Source organism: Leptodactylus fuscus, chromosome 1 (assembly GCF_031893055.1).
Source record: "Leptodactylus fuscus isolate aLepFus1 chromosome 1, aLepFus1.hap2, whole genome shotgun sequence".
Taxonomy (NCBI): domain Eukaryota; kingdom Metazoa; phylum Chordata; class Amphibia; order Anura; family Leptodactylidae; genus Leptodactylus; species Leptodactylus fuscus.
In genome coordinates this window covers 131,947,451-131,968,884 of record NC_134265.1, presented here as the reverse complement: position 1 = coordinate 131,968,884, position 21,434 = coordinate 131,947,451, and the positions used below count along the sequence as shown (strand labels likewise).

Sequence of the window (21,434 nt, the reverse complement as noted above, 5' to 3'; positions counted from 1 at the left end):
ACACAGAAACATATCGGGTTTTGGAATCTGATCCCACCGGTATTTTTAATAGAGATGAGCGAACAGTGAAATGTTCGAAGTTCGATTCGAGTAGCCGCTCAATAATCGACTGTTCGATCAAATTTCGAACCCCATTATAGTCTATGAGGAATAAATACTCGTTTAGGGGGAAACCACTCTTCGACTCAGGAGAGTCACCAAGTCCACTATGACACCTCAGGAAATGAGGACAACACCCTGGAATGCAACTGGGACAGCAGGGGAAGCATGTCTGGTGGCATCTAACATGCCCAAGTCACTTTATTATGTCGGGATCCCTGTCAGCTTACGATATGTGGGAGTTGACTTTTTCCCATAGGAATGCATTGACCAGCATTGATTGGCCTAATGCCATACAGAGTACAGCATTCGGCCAATGAACGCTGGTTTTGCCGGAGGCTCGTATGTGAGGAGGTGGAGTCTAAGATCAGACCAGAATGGAGATTTCTGTGGACTGATCTTAGACTCCGCCTCCTCCGGCAGAAACAGCATTGATTGGCCGAATGCTGTACTCTGTATGGCATTCGGCCAATCAATGCTGGTCAATGCATCCCTATGCCGAGATGTAGCAGTGCTGGCCGTGCGCTCAATTCTCTTGAGCATAGGGAGGAAACTAGCATTTATTTGGATACCATCTTGCACCCATTTGTTTAGCTTTAACATCCTATGTCCGAGACACTATGGACATTTTAAGACACCTTGAAGATGTCCATTTACCTCCGGCTAGTTTTTGTGTCGAGGTTCTGTATAGCTCCATACCCCATGACAAGGGGCTGTCAAACATTTTTTGCAGATGCGTGGCACACATCTGGGCCTACATAATAAATTTCTTTTGGAACTGTTGTAGTTCATCCTCACTAGGAATTACTTCCTTTTTGGCAGATGCTTCTTCCACCAGGACTGCGGTACTGATATGAGCAGTCCCACAGCACCAACATGTTAATGGATGTTTAATTCATTTATTTTTGATTATTGCCCACATATCAGTGAGAGGCAAATCTGAGGTGTATTTTGCATGAAGATCAGCATGGAAAAAGTGTATGTGAACTTACCATCCCACTTCTTTAGTGGGTGGAGATGTATAAAGTTGGTTTGAGTATGTCTTTAATTAATTTGATTTCAATTACTGGTAGACAGTTTTTAGGATAGTTTACATGTACATCTTCTAGTGAAATAGGTATGTGTGGCCTACCCAATAAAGAGGTTTCCTTATTGTAGAAATATGATAAATTATACTACTACTTTTGTCCACTAGTTGGTACTTGTTTTTCACCTTTAACTCACTGCACACACTGGTCAATTTTATTAGACTTATCGATTTTCAGTGTAAATAAATATATGAATACCTAAAACTAATAAAAAAAATGTATCTAAAGAAACCCCAGTGATGTCACCATCAGGTTACGTAATTGGCTGTTCATCTCTAAATTGTTGTATATAATTATTTTTATTTTTAGCTGTAGTGTTTCAGGACTGGAGAGATTGGAATTTTCTCTGATGTTTCCTGTTAAGACCTTTGTGTTCTCAAACCCTTTTAGTATAAGTATAGTAGGAGAAAGCCTAATTCCCTTTGTAAGATGCAGTACCCCTCCTCTTCACAGGGATTTTCCAGACAAACTGTGGGCTAAAATAAAAAAAAAGTGATACCTACCCCTAAGCAATGTGACTCACTGCTATCTGGAGGGGAGGGGGACTGACTTCTGAGGATCACACTTGCTCTCAGAGCTGTTATATAATGCTTCTGGGAAAATCAGGGCAGCTAATTACATTTGCTGATAAGGGAAGGACATTGCCTTTTATCTCGCAGAGATAAGTGTTGAGAATAATACAATCCCACTCAAATTTCTGAGCCCTGGCAGCATGCAAATTGTTTTCTCTAAAAACCTGTCTAATGTAATCTACATTTATTGTGCATATTATGTGATCTGAATTTATATTAGATTTCTAGTAATCACAATAAATAATCTTTCATGGTAAAGGTCCTGTCCATCAAACAGTCACCCACCAGCTTGTTTAATAAGGGCCCCTTCACACGGCGTATACGCTCACTGCTTTGGAGCGTGTAAACGTTCCGTAGCAGCGGCGTCTAAAGCAGTTCCCATTGTTTTCTATGGGAGCCGGCAGACACGCGCTCCCCATAGAAATGAATGGAAAAAGCAGCCCATTCATTTCTATGGCGAGCGCGCGTCTGCCGGCTCCCATAGAAAACAATGCGATCTGCTTTTAGACGCCGCTGCTACGGAACGTTTACACGCTCCAAAGCAGTGAGCGTATACGCCGTGTGAAGGGGCCCCGTAAGAATAAAGGAAGTGTGAAGATTCCCTAACAGTGTTAAAAAAAAACAAGGAATAGTGTAATAGCAGCAACTATTTGAGTGTTTTTTTCTGTTCCTCTTCCTTTCTTCATAGACTAATGATCCTTCTGGCAATGCATGTCTTCCCTCAAATAAAACACTTCTGATCATTCAGTTGTTTGGTCTTACAACATGTAAATACAGAAATGTAACACTTTGCTTCAAGAGTTGCATTTGTGCATTGGCAATCTTCATGGGAGATATCTGGCTTATAAGAAACTAAACTTCCTGTCGCCATGGTGTATTTTCCACCCACCAACGGCTCTGTATTACCAGCAGTGTGATTGTTTCCATCCTTTCACAGTATAAGTTAAATAGGCGTAAACATGACATATGGGATGCTTTCTATATTTTCTGATGTGTGAACTCAATTTCTTTGTTATAGAATGAATTTTTATGTACTTAGAATTGAAACATGATGACACTTGCTTTTGATAAAGGCTTTAATAAAACTTTAGTAATATTGTGTATATAGTACAGAAGCAACATCTATATTACAAATGTATACAGTATAGACATAACATTCATATGAAAATTAAACATACTAAGTATTGGTAACATGCACATGGAAATTAAAACTGCATATAGCGATATATTCTTTATCTTGTACCTATGGTGTAATAAGCTTGCATTTTAATGGTCTCAGGCCACATTGACATTCAAGACATATTATACATACAGTACAAAGCACATTGTAAAGATATATATACAGCTTCAGAAAGAGATTAAGGATTTCATCTCATTCAACAGAACTGATGAAGATAACTGAGGATCCCCTCTTAGATGCCATTGATGTGTTGAGCTCAGTTGATGAGTTCCTGTAGATGGGGAATAAGAGATGATTAGTAACGTACTATTTTAGCATGTGTAGTATGTAGCGTGTTAGCACTGTTATCTGCCTTACAAAAGTTGGATATCTTGCACTGACAGGTTACATTTATACATGTTGTAAATCTTTGAAAAAGAGATGGTCAAACCCACCATTATAGCACTAGATATTAAATCTAGTTTACTCATTATTTTATCATAGTATATTATTCAAATTGTTTACTATATGCTTGTAAGATAGGGATGGGGAAAATTAGGGAAGGAAGATATATTTTCTCCAGGTTTCTTTCACGTGTACTAGAAATATAGTGTCAGGTATGGAAAGCTCCAATTCCTAGTTAATTTCTGTTATTAGGACCAGGGTGCTGGTTAATAGCCGCGCCTGCAGCATCTTCATCAAAAGGCGCCTCCTCTGGGGTTGAGAGAACTCAGAATTTTACAGTATTCTAGAGGAGTCCAGTCTTGGACTCGATATTGCAATGTGTGCTGGAACTGTATTGTTTGGACCTCTGGCATAATAATTTTGGTGTACCATGGCAGATTCTGTGCCATGTGAAATAAAATCTGTACAAGTCAGCAACTGGCATAGTTTTCCGGAATAACTAATGTCAGTAAACCTTTCCTCGGTTGTTTAGATTACTGAAATTCTCACCAACTATTATAGAAAGTGGCAAGTGGGAGACAAAATGGACGGAGTTGAAATTTGGTAGCAAAAATCATCCATGGGTGACAATTTTTTTTATACTGTAGTACGTTAAAAAAATTATAAAAAAACTTGTGATGGCGGGAAAAAAGCTATGGTGTTGGCAATGGGTTAAAGGGTTCATTTATGACTAATAAGTGACAACTTTAAAGAGAGTTATTACCAATATTAAATTAATATATATGCACCTTTCAGTTTAAACAGTTAATGGAATTTACTGGATTTTTTCATTACTTTTGTTCTACGTTATAATATGTTATGTTTATCATTAAAGACCAGTGGTGTAACTAAAGTCTTGTGAGCCCCGGTGCAATCTTTGTCCGGGGCTCCCTATCTCATCCCTACAGCGAATTCTTGATAGTGATGGTTACAGGAGCTAAGGAGTATAATCAACTTTTGTATGGTTAGGGTAATCTGTGGGACTCCTTGGTTTATGGACCAGATGGAAGCTGCAATCTCAATACTGATGCCAGTGCTTATGGGCACCCTAAGGCTCCTGGGCCCCGATGCGACTGCACCCTCTGTACCTCCTCAAGTCACGCCCTTGCTAAAGACAAAATAGCTGCTAGTAGTTTCTATGAAAAAAGATTTTGGCACATGTACTGATGTGTTTGTGCCTAAATTTTGGAGTAAAATGTGCCAACATTTTTGAATTTGTAGTGCAAAATGTCTTATCTAGGTTTGTGAGATTTTTGCTGATTTGCACTGTCTACAACCGTACATGGCTTAAATGGAAAGGGGCACAGTGTGCACAGGGATACAGCATCATGGCCAAAATTGTGCTCAAGTTATGTCATGAAATTATGGCACAAACTAAGCCAACTTTTTTAGCAGGCATCATGTGCTGCAGATTTGTCACACAACCTGAACCACTGCGCTACATTTACAGCGTATTGATACTACCTATCTATTAGTAAACATGGGCCATTATTTTTCCACATTAAACCTTGTAAAGAAGAAAAAAAAAGGTGTTAGAAGATGTGAATTCACTCACCTTATTATGACCAGAGGCGCATGGTTATTATTAAGTTGAAGACAATGGCTTTGGCAGTAAGTATCCTCAGTCCAAGAACCGAAACTGACAATGTGTTCATGCCAGGGTCTGTGAAACAGTAACACACAGTTGTTAAAAAATCAGCATCATTTAATAGACTTCTACACAATGAACAGTAAAGTAAGAGTACTCTGGTTTTGCCAATATCCGCAGATTATAATAATGTAAAGGACATAGTTTTGATATTACTATTATTTTATTATAAACTATATCTCCTCTTATGGCTACTGTGAAATACAATCAGATGCTTTTTGAAGGTAACTTACTTGTCTGGAAACGGTTATTGATAGTTAGGGTTGTACAGGTACTAGTTGTTTCATCTGAAAAATGAAAAAGTTGTGGTTAGTTGTTGTTTGAATGGTGCGTAGTAATATAATGTTAGTCCCAATACTACATTTTATGAGTATGACTGTCTTCTTGGCTTAAGGACCATTAATCCGGCTAGTACAAATGTAATACAAGTAATAGATCACATTTCTTTGCCAACTAACAGTATGTAGAGTTGATGGCTAGCAATGGGAGGTACAACTCCATATAAATAGATCCATGCCATACTGCAATCCTATCAGGTATGTGTCCGAAATATGAAGCTTTAATCTAACTAATGCTGGATGGTCCAGTATAGATCCCTAACCATGAGTGTAAATAGATATGTAACCAACTGTGGAATCTACGAATATGGATGAAATATGCAGATGAATAGATATTAAGTAAAGAATGAACAAACAATAATAAACAATATAAACATGTTCTGTACCTATTGTATTTTCTGGCTGGACACTTTGTTCATCATATTTCACATTACAGGATGGGTTCTTGGAGGGATTGTCCCAGTCCCAAATAACCGCGCTGTATCTCCACACTTCGCCATCGTTGGCTTTATCCAGCACAGCCTGATCATTCAGGTTTATCTCTTGTTCATCTACTTGTATTGTTTTAGTTGGTGATGGGAAATCAGTAAGCAGGCACACTGTGTCCGGGAGACCCGCTTCTGTTTTGTAAGAATTCAGCTGATATACAGAAGGGACAGTCCGATCTGTTTCTGAAATATACAAGAAACAAAATGGAGTTTAATTGTGTATTCTGTGATTAAATATGCAAATGTACAAAAACATTTTCACAGATACTTTTTTTCTACGTTGTTATGTCTGGAGCAGTTAGTAACAAAAACATAAATCTCATCATATATTACTCTGTGTCAGTATACTTAAGTACAGAATGGTAGTATAACAGTCTTTCCCTCCTACATATTAGATTTCCTTGGGGATGATAGACTATACAGTACCTATTGCACATAGCATAATGGCGAATAGAGTAAAAATCAATCTTTACAGGGACTCTACGCTTTGGGTAAGAAAGGGCTGTCCTGTATGGAGATTCCCTGCTATTAACTTAGAACAAACTAATAATGTGTATAAAAAGGCTTTATTCAAGAATCAAACCATATCATGTCATTGAAATATTTTTTTTGCGCAGAAATTTGTGGAAAATAAAAAGATTACTTTTATGTATATAAGTGACAAATAAAAACTTGCTAAACCTGAAGAGATACAGAATAGTTCCTCTTTCAAATATCTTTGTTGGACTTTTCTATCTACCGATTTTCAGGAGTATGTATAACAGAGTTTCCAATGGCGCAGATGTGAATCTATCTATCTATCTATCTATCTATCTATCTATCTATCTATCTATTTGTCTCCTATCTATCTATCTATCTATCTATCTATCTATCTATCGTTCGTTCGTTCGTTATACCTTCCATATTTCCATCTATACATAAATATAGAAATATCTTCAAAATACATACTAGAACACATTTGGAAAAATGTCCATTTTTCATGGCCATCTTGCACCCGAGGGGCAACTATTTTCACAGATCCCCCATACATTTGGGTATATGGACAAAAACGGACAAAAATACATGACCTATATTTTGACGGTCTATTGTAACAGACCAACAAAATTCCGATCATATGAATAGCCCCCCTTCTCTGACATTGAATTTAATGCTGCCAAGTGGTATTGGTAAAAAAAAGGGACGTCACACGGCTATTAATCACTGTCATGTGAATTTAGCCCAACCGTGATGAACAAAAATGCTTGCATTAATGGAAGTAGAAATGCAGATGTGTGATAGCATCCATATTAGATTATTTCCCTGACAATGCAACCAACATATTTAAAACTAAAAAAAAAATTATTTTCAGGATAAAGTACTAATAATTTCTACTTACATACCAGGAATAATTATCAGCTTTGTCCCATAACCAAATATCTGTCTCCCATAGCTTGTCCCACTATACACACTATGATACAAATACATACAATAATATTTTTCCTCTTACTGTCCAGCGCGGGCTTAACCACATTTCTATAATAAGCCATATGAATTCATCTGACGGTATGGCATCAACGGCAATATTTTAAATCTGAGTCCAAGGAATATAGCTTATGTGGTCAAACTGAACAATGTTCAGAATGTTTTTTTAGAATTTTTATATTTCAAGTATTTCCTATATAAGTGTAGTCACTGATTATATTGCAACTCACCGGGCACCACTTGGAGTCGCGTTCCTTGTCCAAATATGGATTTACCATAATTATTATTTACACAGTGTTAGACAGTTTAGCAAGAACACATGGCTCCAGGACATCACACTTATTGGTGGCTTTCTGGTAGAAAGATGTCTGCTTTTCTGATTTCTAGTCTATAATCTATTATTTTAACCTACAATATTTGATAACGTTTTTGTTCTATCACATATCTACCTTTACAGTAGTGAAGCATTGAGGGGCTATATAGACCTTTGCAACCAATTTTGCAAATGTATATATAGCCACAGGTATGTATATATAGCCACAGGTATGTATAGATCATTTACATAATCTAAAATTTGGAAAAAAAAATTTCATATTACTTGCCTAATGCACAAATATCGCCCTTCTTAATCTAAAGCACTTACCAGGCTTAACTATAAGTTCTGTACCAGATCCAAAAATAAGTTTTCCGTATGCGGTACCAGTGAGCACAGTGTTATACACATGTGCAATAAAACATATCTAAATGGAAGTAGGGTTGTGGAAGATAGCATTCACATGACAAAGTATCTTGTTGGCAAAATGTGGAATTTCTGGTAAAATACTTATCTTCATTCAACCCCTAATGCTTTACCAGATTTCACTTTTGTAAGTAGACTATTTTATTGGCGCAAAAACAAGACAACAGCCTATTTGTAATCCATTACCAGTCTCAATCCATTATCTTATTATGTGCTGTCCCTTTAATATGCAAACATTTCAGAATTCCTTGGACAGTACTAGAAGCCAACTCACCTAGCAATACAAGGAGCTTAGTGCCTTTTCCAAATATGAATTTGCCATTAACATTATCACAGTGACACACAGCATATCAAGAACGCCTTATGTAGCCACCTAGTCATGACTTCAGAGGACTATAATAAAAATACCTCCAATACCTTTTACTGATTATTTATATTATTATGATTTGTGTCACAATTATTCCCATATTTGGCAACCTCATAAAGAATAAAATGTAGACACTACAAAAAATACAGAAAATAAGCTGCTTCTATTTTTGCATGGTTTTTTTTTTAATATTATTTTGCAGTTGTATATTTTTACTGATTTTATCTTCATGTACAAAATCAGTTTAATGAAAGAAATTATTAATTGATATATTATGCATTATATGTCTTAAGGTGCCCTTTATGTGCCCATGCACATAAGAGCAACCCACTGATTATTATGGAAGCAGACAACTTTCTTTTTAGTTTTGTATATGAATTTGCCAACTATCCCCTTTTAGATAAAGTTGGGAGTGGAGGAGATTTCCATAACAGAAAGTTATAAAAGATAACCTGATAGCAAAGGAAACATGGACCTTGGGGAAACATATCCTTGGCTGATCCAAGACAGCATATTTATAGGGCAGTTGTTGGCTCAGATGGCCTTTGGTCAACAGCTATTGAAAGTGTATGGCCACCTTTATACTATACTGATATTCCACACCAACATATATTCCATGTACAGCACCATGGAATTAGTGGTGCTATATAAATAATAATAATAATAATAATAATAATAATAATAATAATAATAATAATAATAATGTATTCCAACAATTTGGTTAATTTTGTTAATACTTGAATATTTTTGTAGACCACAGATGATATATTATATTCCATACATACAGATTATGCTCATATACACTAAAATGTATTTGGGATGAATATTAGATGCCTCCTATATATTCTCCATTTTATTAGTCCATGCATACATCTGTATAACAATATGGTGCTATATTTCATTTAATCCAGAAGTAAGATAGTTTACTTACAAAAAATATGTTAATTATTTTAGTTCTATAATAATCAATCAGATTTATTACACATTAGAAGCTACGTTATACCATTATATGGTATCTGCTATAAAGAAAGATGTGTTTTCAAGTGCCATTAAAAAATAAATATTTGGCAGATTTATTAGTGACAAGGACCTTTTGTAGAGTCACTGTCTTAAATAACCCGACTTACTTGGTGCTATAGTTAGTTGTGTTCCAGTTCCAAATATGAGTTTGTTACCTCCTTTCCAATTTCCACAGCAGTTTACACCATTGCAAAAATTCCTTATCTAGAGCAGTATCACACTTGCAGTTTTTGGTGCAGTTTTTTTTTTAGCCGAAACCAGGAGTGACTTACAATTCTTCTTCATTCTGTATCCACTTCTATCTGTGGCTCCAAAATGGCTCCCAAAACTTTAATAAAAACTGCATGTGTGTTTTCAACCTTTGGGAAGAATCATACACTCAGCTTTTTATGCAGTTTATTGAGCTAAATCGCTATATGGATCCAAATAAATAGGAAAGTATCCGTATTTCATTTATACTTTTCTATCTTTTGGGTCTACTCCTTGTGTCTCTTAGCTCAAATAATGGCATCAAAAACGGTGGATGTGATTCTAGCCCACTACATAACAAAATGTTTTGTGGTTTAGAAACTGATCTCAACATATTTGTGATCAAATATGTATTCAAATAAATGTTTAAAATTATTTGGGAAGCCCACCTGCTAGCAATTCTTTGGAATAGACCCAGTCTACCACTGGACTACTATTGTGTTAGAGCTTAGGCCCACCGGAGGATCCTCTGGTGGGCCAGTCCAACACTACTACTACAGGCCTCATTGTGTAGATATCTTGGCCAATACCTGAGTAGAATTTAGATTAGTTGTATTCCACTACCAAATATGAACTTGTCAACTTCTCCCAAATTTCCACAAGTTTATTTCATTGCAAAACTCGATCACTTTCTATTGACCCATTCCTTTGTATTTGCCACAACTTATGCCTAGCCATATACTTGCTAAAATGAGCTTTACTGATTGTTATATTTATTTATTAATAAATAATTTAAAATAATCTGTGTAAATAATGTAATTTATAAAATATCTTGACTAATTATTGTTATGTCTTTAACATAATTACCTATCTCAATATTAAGCCATATTATTAGTATACCTGGCCATTCTACAATTCCATACATACTGTACATAAGGATCACATAATAATATCCACATATACTCACCAATAATCACACTTAACTTGGTTCCTTTTCCAAATGTAAGTTTTCTACTGTTATCACACAGTGATTTATAACATAGCAATAAAACATACAAGCACATGCACACAAACACACACATATACACACATACACGAACAGCTAAACTTTAAGTAAACTCAGAAGAAAGAAAAATGTTGTTTTAAAACCAAAATATTAATTTACAAAAAAATTAAATATGAAAATTTTTATCCTCATGATTATTGGGAATCCCATAGATGTGACCCAACTGATCATAATGTAATGGTAGATATTAGCAATATACCAATACATTATTAGATTGACCTACTACTTACAACTCTTCCAATCAACCCAACCTCTCACTTTCTCCTCATCCATGGACTGATTATTGCTCCCAATGTTGAACCGTGCGGTTTTATGTGACAAAGTGAAAATCTGCCACAGAATTGGGATGAAAGGTTGGTGTTCTTAAAGATGTGGTGTCTTGGATAAGATTCACAGTATCATCATAACCTTTAAAAATAGCACCAAAGAAAGAGAAAATGGTTTGACTACAGTTGGTGGGATTAGAATACTAGAAAAAAAAACTTTTTCAAAATAGTATTATATAAAATAAAAATATATAACAATTTTCTTAGGGCATCTGATATAAATAGAATGGATTAATTAGCTTCATAATCAATAACCTCGTCAATCATCCCATGTATTCTCTGTATTACATAACAAATCCTGTCCAAGTTATTAGGTAGTTATTGGTCTGTTGTCTTATGGTCCACGTTTTGGCCATCTTAAGGAACCTTTTTACATATTTTAAATATTGTGGAATTTATTGTTTGGCATTTTGTTATTCTGATTTATTGTATTTAGAAAATATAAAAAATAAGGTAACATACTAAGGACACTTACCAATATTTACAATTAACGTGGTTCCTTTTCCAAAAGAAAGCTTGTTAAAGTTATTATTACACAGTGATATATTGCAAGGCAATAACACACATATGCATGCAAGTTTTCTTCTTTTTAGAGCTACAAAACTATTACAATAAAATTATCAAAAACAAAACCCAAAACAATAAACCACAAAAAAAAAAAAAAATTATCAAGAGATGTACCTACAACTTTTGTCACATGTATTCATTTTCTTACTGGGAATGTTAGGAATAAAATATTAGATTAGAGTCCAATCCCGAAGGTGTGTAATCTCAAAAGCTCACTCACTCATGACATAAAGGGATAATATAAAGACACCTGAATATTTTTCTAGAATGTTGAATTGGATTGTTGAATTCTAATATTATAGTAATCTGGATTCTAAAATTGTGGTTAAAAATTATACATAAATAAGTTAAAAATCATGTCTACGTTTCTGAACATTATGGCCTCATATTTCAGTATCATTGACTTACTGGGTTTAACATTCAGTTTGGTCCCTGATCCAAAGATTAATTTCCAACCAGCTTGATTCCCACACTGAGAACACTTATTACATTAACCTTACGAGACTGAAGTAGAATGTGTAAAGTATGCTACATGTATACAGTATGTATGGGGCATCTTCAATTATGTGTGGACTGATAGTAAGGTTTCTCTTAATGTATAGATATCTTACTTATATTGATGGCCAGTGAAGTATCTGACCATCCATAGACCCACATATACTACCAAAAAGCTGTTATAGTTCATGCTAAATGAGTATGATAAGCTCCATCCTTTATTCTACTTTGTCACAATTGATGGTTTTATCATACAGATTTTTCAAGAAATATCCACTTATCCAACTCTTTCATTCATTACAATGACTTATTACCCCATACTTGGCTAGATAATGCCCCCATAGTTTGAACTGTTATTGAACTACAATAGCTGTTAGTAAAAACTTCAGAAATATCTCAGATACCTAATTTATGGTAAGTCCTACTACATAATAACTGTAATACTTACTAGGCAATACAGTAAGTTGAGTTCCTGATCCAAATAGAAGTTTATTGGAGCCATAGTCTCACAGTGATAGCTTCCCTTTCAATAATTTCCATAGTACCTAAGTGTTTCAGGTGACATATCTTACCCAGTGCTTGAATAAAGTTCATTACTAACATTTAGGTTTAGTTACATACAAATATCACATAATTTCAGTACATTGCAAATAGTTGGTTTAGTAAGGCTGCAGTACTGTAAAGGTCTATTATGTATATGTCAGTGAGGTTTGGATGAAGAGGTCTGTACTCTGAAATGCATGGCCTGTTTTCTGACCAGTACAGGCTTTGAAACTATACCCAGAACTGGTATGATCTTTGAAGCTATCATTGATGGAGTATGGATAGCTGTTTTTCTGGGTTTGCATTACGACCATCCAAATTTTACTTCATATTATGCAAAATGCAGCACATTTACTACGTGTATCGTCCTTTAAAAAAAAAAATAAAATAAACATATATATATATATATATATATATATATATATATACACACTAAAAATGTATGTAGGAAATTGGGCTTTCTATAAAAACAGATTTTTCTGAATTAGTATTACTAATATGGGCTTGACTGTGGTGTACAATGTTTGCATTTATTGTATATATCCATGTATACTTATTCTATATATCCCTATTCTATATTTCCATGAAGCCAATACAATAGAAGTTGTTCTTTGCCTGGGATACACTAGTATTGGTTTTCCTAATAGTTCAATTAAAAACCCATTTTTGCTCAACATACTGTATTGCCATATTACAGTCTCTCTCTCTCTCTCTCTCTCTCTCTCTCTCTCTCTCTCTGTATATATATACTTGAGTCAGCTCACCTGGTTTCACAATTAGGTTAGTTCCATGTCCAAATATAAATTTTCCGTTGTTATAAGTACCACAATGATGCAAGATATGACAAGAACATGGTCAGACCCAGCTAGATTCACAAGCATTTTATATACTCACTTAAGTGCATTAGACATTTCATTCAATGTCAATAGTTTGAATCAAAGTAAATTCAGTTTTTTAAGCTGTGATCTCTTTTATTGTATATGCCCAGAATGTAATGCTATATAATATTTATTTATATATCACAACTTACTAGGTTTGATATTTAACTTGGTACCTGACCCAAAAGTCATCTTCTGTCCGAAGGTATTAACACCATGACACATTTCATGACAACAACCTAAGACCTACATACTGTATGCACATAGACAAGTTTTCTTAGAACAGAATTCTTATGGAGGCAGAAAAAAAATAACATTTTTGGCCAACGTCTTTGTGATTTTTCTAAATCATTATTTCTCAAAGGGAAATAATGAAGTTACGTGAAAGTAGAGTTACTGGGTGACCCCATGCCACCATGGGCCCTAGCCTTATAGGTTTGTCTGCGACAAGAATACTATTTGTTCCAGTTGTTTAAAAATTTATCTGCTTCAAATTTATTCTCAGCCTTTAATATCTGTATGGTCATAGGAAAATATTAGTGCATGTACAGTGTGTGTGAACAGGGCAGTGGCCCAATAACCTATAAATCTGATATTCTATATTCTTATTGATGGTATTGCAGATTGTAAACAAGGATACTCACTGAGCATCACAGTCAGCATGGTTCCTTTGCCAAATATCAGTTTGTTGCCAGCAAAATTCACACAATGAAACATATTATGACAAATACCTTTGCAGTATATACAAAAGTGGCATCCTGCATGTACAATATATACCATATACCTTGATGACCTGATTGTGTATGTATTATACAAATGCTGTATTAATTTATTATATTAAATACTGTTATAAATGTTTTGTGGGGCTGGATTATAGAGAGTTATCTCAGGAAAATGTGCACTAGTAGCTACAGTACATAGAACTGCCAATATTAATGAGATTTGGGTACTAAGAGCCAAACCAGAAGCTAAAATGAATGGACTGCACAGTGTCACTATGTCACTTATATGTGTCACCATTGACCCTTCATTGAAGGGACTGACGTAGTTCTCAGCCCCTGAACAGTATGAATACTATGTTCAGACATGAGGCTTAGAAACTGGAACAATTACTTTTAAGTGAAGGTGAATCTTGGTGAGGTTTTATACATTACATTATATATACATATCTATCATAGAACAACTTCCATTACAATAGAGAGTAATTTATGTAATAAAGCAGCATACTGCAACGTAACAACTCCTGTATTAACTAAATGTGCTATAGATTTCCTTCCTCTGTCTTGCACAATGACTTCACCTTAATTTATCACATCCTTATTAATTACAAGATAAGTGGACAGATATCTTACCCCGCATTCACATGACCGAGAAAATCAGTCCATGTGTTGGTCAGATTTATTGGCCTGAATAGTATGGCAGGAGAAGGACTCCTAGCACAATAGTTATCTATGCTTGTAGGAGTCCCCTCCACCCAGTGACATACTGTCATGTATTATAATTAGTATGTTGCTGGGAATTAGGGACTCCTAGCAGCGTAGATAACTATTATGTTAGGAGTTCCTCTCCTGGCATACTATTTAGGCCAGTGAATCTGACCAACATACAGACCGATTTTCTCGGTCATGTGAATACAGGGTTAGACTGAGGTCACATCCTCATTAGGAATTCCCTTATTCTGTTCCAACATACGAGAATAAAAACTCAATTTCAAATGATGGAAATTAATGGAACCCAATAAATTCCACTGACTTATAATGGTTATAATGGAACGGTCTGATTCCATCATGGTGTCCATCATTCTAGCAGAAAAAATAATAGGGCTGCACATTGTGACATTTTTTTCTGACAAATATGGCAGAATCTGTAGAGGAAGCAACACAGATATAAACAGAACCTTAATAAAACACATTTTCTGGGTAATGGTATATTAGTGATCTGTTACTTACTAGGTAGCACAGTGAATTTAGTGCCTGTGCCAAATATAATCTTCCGGGTACCATCATTCACACAACCTAAAACCTCTCTACATAAACTTGGTTCTGTTTCTGGATGCCTGTCTGCTTTACATGAGGCAAAGGAAATGGTGCAAAGTCTATCTATCTATTTATCATCAATGTATCAATATCGTATTGATCAACTACCTATTATCTATCTATCTATCTATCTATCTATCTATCTATCTATCTATTCATTTTACATTTCTCACTATATATCTATCTCACTTTTACCCATCTGTCTCATTATCTAATTTATCATCTATCTATTATACATTAAGATTCCAATTATAGTGATATTATTTATAAATGGATTTATCACATCCTTATATCTTGTAGAAGAAAAAATATATCTTTGTACTGTGTTAGCCAGTTAGCCATTAAAAAAGGTATCAACTACTGAGGACTTCTCTGATTTTTTTTTTTCATTTCATATCCTTATATCTTATAATATAAGCAGAGTAAATACATTTATATGCAGTGTAATGATAGTTACATTAGTAATCTGTTACTTACTAGATAACACAGTAAGTCTAGTGCCTGGTCCAAATATAATCTTCCAACCATCATTATTCACACAACCTGAAACTTCCTTACATAAACCCACCTCAGATTCTGGTTGCATGTCTGCTTCACATGGTGCTTATGAAATGAAGGCTACCTATCTAGCTTTATATCTACCTACCCTATTATCTATCTATTTATCTCACATATATGTAACTACTTCATATCTATCTATCTATCTAGAAAAATACAATCTGATCTGCCAGCAACTTGTATAGATGGAAAATGTCATTTTATTGGAAAAAGCAGTATAGCATGAATAGTTCCTCAGACAAACCTTTCTCAAGTTTTCAGGTTCCTGTGAGGACTCATACATGGTGTACTGTTTTTTTAATAAAAGGACATTTTCCATCCATATAAATTGCTGGAAGACTGGATTCATTTTTCTATTGGGAACCCTTTTGGCTGGAAAAGGGTTTCTGCCGTGCAATTTATGGAATGATCCCCAGATTTGCTGATGCAGCTACAATTGCTTTTTTGAGTCTATCTGTCTATCTATCTATCTATCTATCTATCTATCTATCTATCTATCTATCTACCTATCTCACTGTTCTATCTCCTATCTATCTATCTATCTATCTATCTATCTATCTATCTATCTTCTATCTATCTATTTATCTCATTATCTATCTCATCTCTGCATCTTTCTCTAAGTCAGCAATGACAGTGATAATATTTAGGAATGGATTTATCACATCCTTGTATCATATCTTCATCCTTATTTCATATCTTACAATATAAGCACATTTCCAGTGTAATGATAGATACATTAGTGATCTGTTACTTACTAGGTAGCACAGTGAGTTTAGTGCCAGGTCCAAATATAATTTTCTTCCCAGCATTATTCACACAACCTGAAACCTCTCTACATAAACTCAGCTCTGACTCTCTGGATAAAAGTCTGCTTCACATGGTGCATATGAAATGAAGGTTATCTATCTATCTATCTATCTATCTATCTATCTGTCTGTCTGTCTGTCTGTCTTTCTTCAGTCGTGAGATTATCACTGATCTATGTTCAGGATGATAAAAACGAGTACACTGTAAGTGTTGGCTGTCATGTTATAGACATTAAAATTCTGTCACGTTGCTCTCAGGAAGAATGACGAACCCAGCCACTAAAGGAAAAAAGTCATTCTAGCAAAAAAAAAAAAAAGTGCAATATTCTTGTAACTCATTACTTAGTAATTTTATCCCTGCTTTTCTACAGTAACTTACAATGTGAATCACAAATTACTTTCCTACAGTTTTTAATGGTGGCAACCATATTCTTTTCCATCAACATAATATATTCTCAATACATAGTATAGAAATGACTTCCTATGGACATTGCTTCCTACCTATGGAAGGAGAGGTATGATGAAAGAAGTTCCTAAAAAACATTTTCATTATGGATTATGGTATTTAGTGGTTAAACAACAACACTTTCATACATTCATTACATTTATTTTCTATATTTCTATCAGTTCTTTCTATTACAACAATAAACTTACCCGAAATAACAACCAGTTTTGTGCCAGAACCAAATAGTAATTTCCCATATCCTCCAGTATCACAGTGATATGCTGTTATACAATATGTTCCATCTGAACCTCTATACAATATAACACATCTTTTACCATTGGGCTTTTCTATCTGTTACTATAATTATGTCATTACTTTAATGGAAGTTAACCCCTTTGCAGATACTATACATATATGAATTATATTTTAGGAACAAAAACCAATATACTAACACTGCATTTGTGGCACCATGGTAACAATCACTTCTAACCAATACAAATTAACTAAACATATTCTAAACCAATCTCTGCAGATGATTCCTATAATTTACAATATACGTTTTCAAAGGAAATCTCAAAATTTACAGTTGGATATATTTTAGTTGAAGTTAATACTAAAATTGTTGCAACCATGGTGTTAGACTTATGCCCTATTGGACCCAAAATACAAAGTTTCCTCTTATATGGTACAAGTTTGAGTACTTTGTATAGGTTATCTAGATGGATTATGGACCAACTAAATATGGGGCCTAGAAAAGTCCTAGTTGTGCATTGACTGTATTAGCAAAGTTTTAGATATTTAGGTAGCTCAGGGGAAATCCAGGTGCTGAATGGGGACTTATGCAACTCAATGCTCCAAAGGAACAAACAATGAAAATTCACCTTCTTCCAGATGGAAGAGGTTGACTCCTTTGGAGGAGTCTCTGGTTTGGCTGATATGAGAAGGTTTTGTTTCATCTGGAGGATTTTTAGATAATGAAGTTTTGCAAGAAAATGTAAATTGTGCTACTGTATAAATATACTTCCAAAATTTGGATATTGACTATATATTATTTATAGATCTCCATATTTGTTGTGAGGTTTTCTTACTTACTAGGTAAGACGGTTAGCTTGGTTCCCTTGCCGAAGGTTAGTTTCCAGCTGCCTCCAGTATTAGCACAGTCATAAATGTCACTACTTAAACCTCACTCTGTTATAATGGCTTATGAGGAGACACCTGACTGTGGTAACCTTATACACTCTATACTGTACATATCTCACTATAAAATATATGTACTTGGGCAATGACTGTTCACTCCACTTGTACATCCATCTGGATTATAATCCATTATATAGGCTGTTAATTAATATTATGACTGTGTATACTTAAGACCCACCATAATGCATAGACATTTCTTTCTACATTCAATAGAGTATACATACAACAAATAACATATAGTATAATGTAAGGTAAAAGCATCACTTACTCGGCTGAACAATAAGCCGTGTCCCTGTGCCAAATATCAGTTTATTGATGCCTCCAGTATAAGCACAGTCATACATGCTAGTATATAAACCAGACTACCATAGGAGCATCCTGTCTATGCCAACAGTCTAAGAATGTATATTCAGTAAATGACTCTACAATTATTATATAATATATGGAATAACAAAGAAACACAAAGTAAATATTTTAAAGTATATTTTTTTGATTTTGTTTAAGTTGTATCTGCTGGAGTCTACATTGCCATAATTTGTCTCCAATATCACATGATATTTGATAAGCATGGTACACTTCAGTCTAGAGATATTACAACACCCCTTACTGGAGTGAAATTATGGCAATCTTTCAATTGTAGAAAGGACTTCACACTTCTCAATAAAGTATATTTTAACAACACTATAACTGCATATACCTTATTGAGAAGTGTGAAGTCCTTTCTACAATTGATATACTGGATTGGGACCCTATCTTCACATCATAGTCATGTGCAGTCTACACCTTATATTGCTTATGACAATCTTTGTGACACTTCATTTGATAAATCTGTCTTCCTCGGCTTGACAAGCTAGCCATGACCACTTTCCTGAACGCCTTTCAAAAAGGGCATAAGTGGTTCAAAATTGCAAAAAATAGCAAAATTGTATTTTGCATCTTTTGAATGTTAGAAATATGGAGTACATGTTTAATAAATTTCCCTCAATGTGCATTTGAAGGTGCAATACTCCTCAAAGGTGAAATTAAAGGGGAAATTGAAAAATGATTTGTAGTCATTCATTTAATTTTATTTAGGGACAGTATTCAATGTTGTAATAAATAAAAATAAATGATATAGATTTTATAATTTTATGGTTTCAATAATTTTATATTGTATTTCTCGGTGCTCACCTGTGTATGTATGAACTAAATGTAAGCAATAAAAATATGAACTTACTGGGTATAACCATTAGATGTGTTCCTCTTCCAAATACGAGATTCCTGCCGCTGCCAGTATAAGCACAGTCATAGAGACCAATACAAAAACCACTATCATTCCTCTTCTGCTACTATAATATACATATTATATACTATAAACTGACTCTATGTATATTGATGGCCATCTCTTTGCATTTTCTACAAATGTGATGTAAATGGCCCCTAAATATGTATGTGAACTGAAAACCTGTATAGTCCAAGTCCTATCCTCAGCCAAAAGAAGGATATAAATATAACAGTCTGGGCTCTGAACTGATACGTGGTAGCAAATAGGATAGGGAAGAGATATTACTGCCGCTGATCCTCAGAGGATTGAAGCAAAATGTCAACTCTTAGCAATTTTACTTCTATATAGGATTTTAGCTTCTCCATGTAACAAAGAATATTTCCATTTGTTTATAGCAAACAATGGAGAGGACATGAAATACAAAGTATATTATAAAATTGAGTGACTATACATAAATTAAAATGTAGCTATATAACAGCAGAAAAAGCATTGAAAACTGATTTGTTCTTTAAAAGGAAACAAAAAAACATTGTATGAATGAATAGACAATACATGTTATGATGAATGCATCATCTTATCACATACTGTACTCTATCTAGAATTTATAGGGACAATGAATCTAATGTTCGTTTCTTAAAACTTACTTGGATACACCGACAACCATGTGCCTTGTCCAAAAATCAGCTTCCTTGCCCCAGTATCATCACAGTAATATATGTCACTACATATACCTCTATGTACAACCTGCCTTCCCTAATCATAATCAATCACTATATAGAAAATAATCTACCGTATGTAGATTACTATATAATTTGTTAAATATTTCATCTAGTTTTTGCTAAATACTTACTGAGATTAACTGAGAGAACAGTGCCTTGTCCAAACAGCAGTTTGTAACCTCCAGAGCCATATGCACACATTATATAACCTTCTAACAAATACTCCACTTCTGCTATTCACTATGTACTTTGCTAATAATAATATGTAGCCATTTCTAAACAACTTAAATCTAAAGTTCCAGTAATTGCGGGGAAGTTATCATTGGTTGGTGTATCTCCTTCTACATATGCCATGGTAAAGATATTGGGGTGATTTATTATGGCAGTTGTGCCCTCTGATCATACACCAGTCTTTAACATAGAGTATTAAGTGTTATAATCTGCACTTCTACATATGTATGAGAGGGAATATAACCCAGACTACTGAAGGTCTCGCCTGACATTGTTAACACAATAACAATCTTCAAGAGGACCCTGAAGACTCACCTCTCAGGAAGGTGAACAACTTTCAATAGCACTACTGCCAGCACATATGGACAGCTTCTACTCTCACCTACTGCCTCTATCGGGGGATTCTGTTATAAACTGTAATTATTTCTAGGCCCTCAATCCCACTGTACCAGTTGGTCACTATTAGTTTTGTATTTGTTTTGTGTATTGTGTGTATTGTATGTAAATCCTCAAAAGTATAGCACCATGGAATTAATATAATAATGTACAGCACCATGGAATTAATATAATAATGTACAACACCATGGAATTAATATAATAATGTACAGTACCATGGAATTATATAATAATGTATAACACCATGGAATTAATATAATAATGTACAGCACCCTGGAATTAATATAACAATGTA

The 21,434-nt window shown here is 34.6% G+C and overlaps 1 protein-coding gene across 1 annotated transcript in view; it reads right to left on the bottom strand.

Moving 5' to 3' along the window:
- Window positions 1-2,964: 2,964 nt before the first annotated feature.
- The window catches only part of LOC142208707 (T cell receptor alpha chain MC.7.G5-like), a 223,880-nt gene continuing 205,410 nt past the window's right edge, over window positions 2,965-21,434 (bottom strand). Inside the window, exons 5-8 of the mRNA XM_075277379.1 lie at window positions 5,735-6,019; window positions 5,244-5,297; window positions 4,918-5,025; window positions 2,965-3,210 (exon numbers count right to left, since the gene is read on the bottom strand). Coding sequence (XP_075133480.1) covers window positions 4,922-5,025; window positions 5,244-5,297; window positions 5,735-6,019 — 443 coding nt within the window. The 3' untranslated portion in view covers window positions 2,965-3,210; window positions 4,918-4,921. The remainder of the gene's footprint in view (window positions 3,211-4,917; window positions 5,026-5,243; window positions 5,298-5,734; window positions 6,020-21,434) is intronic.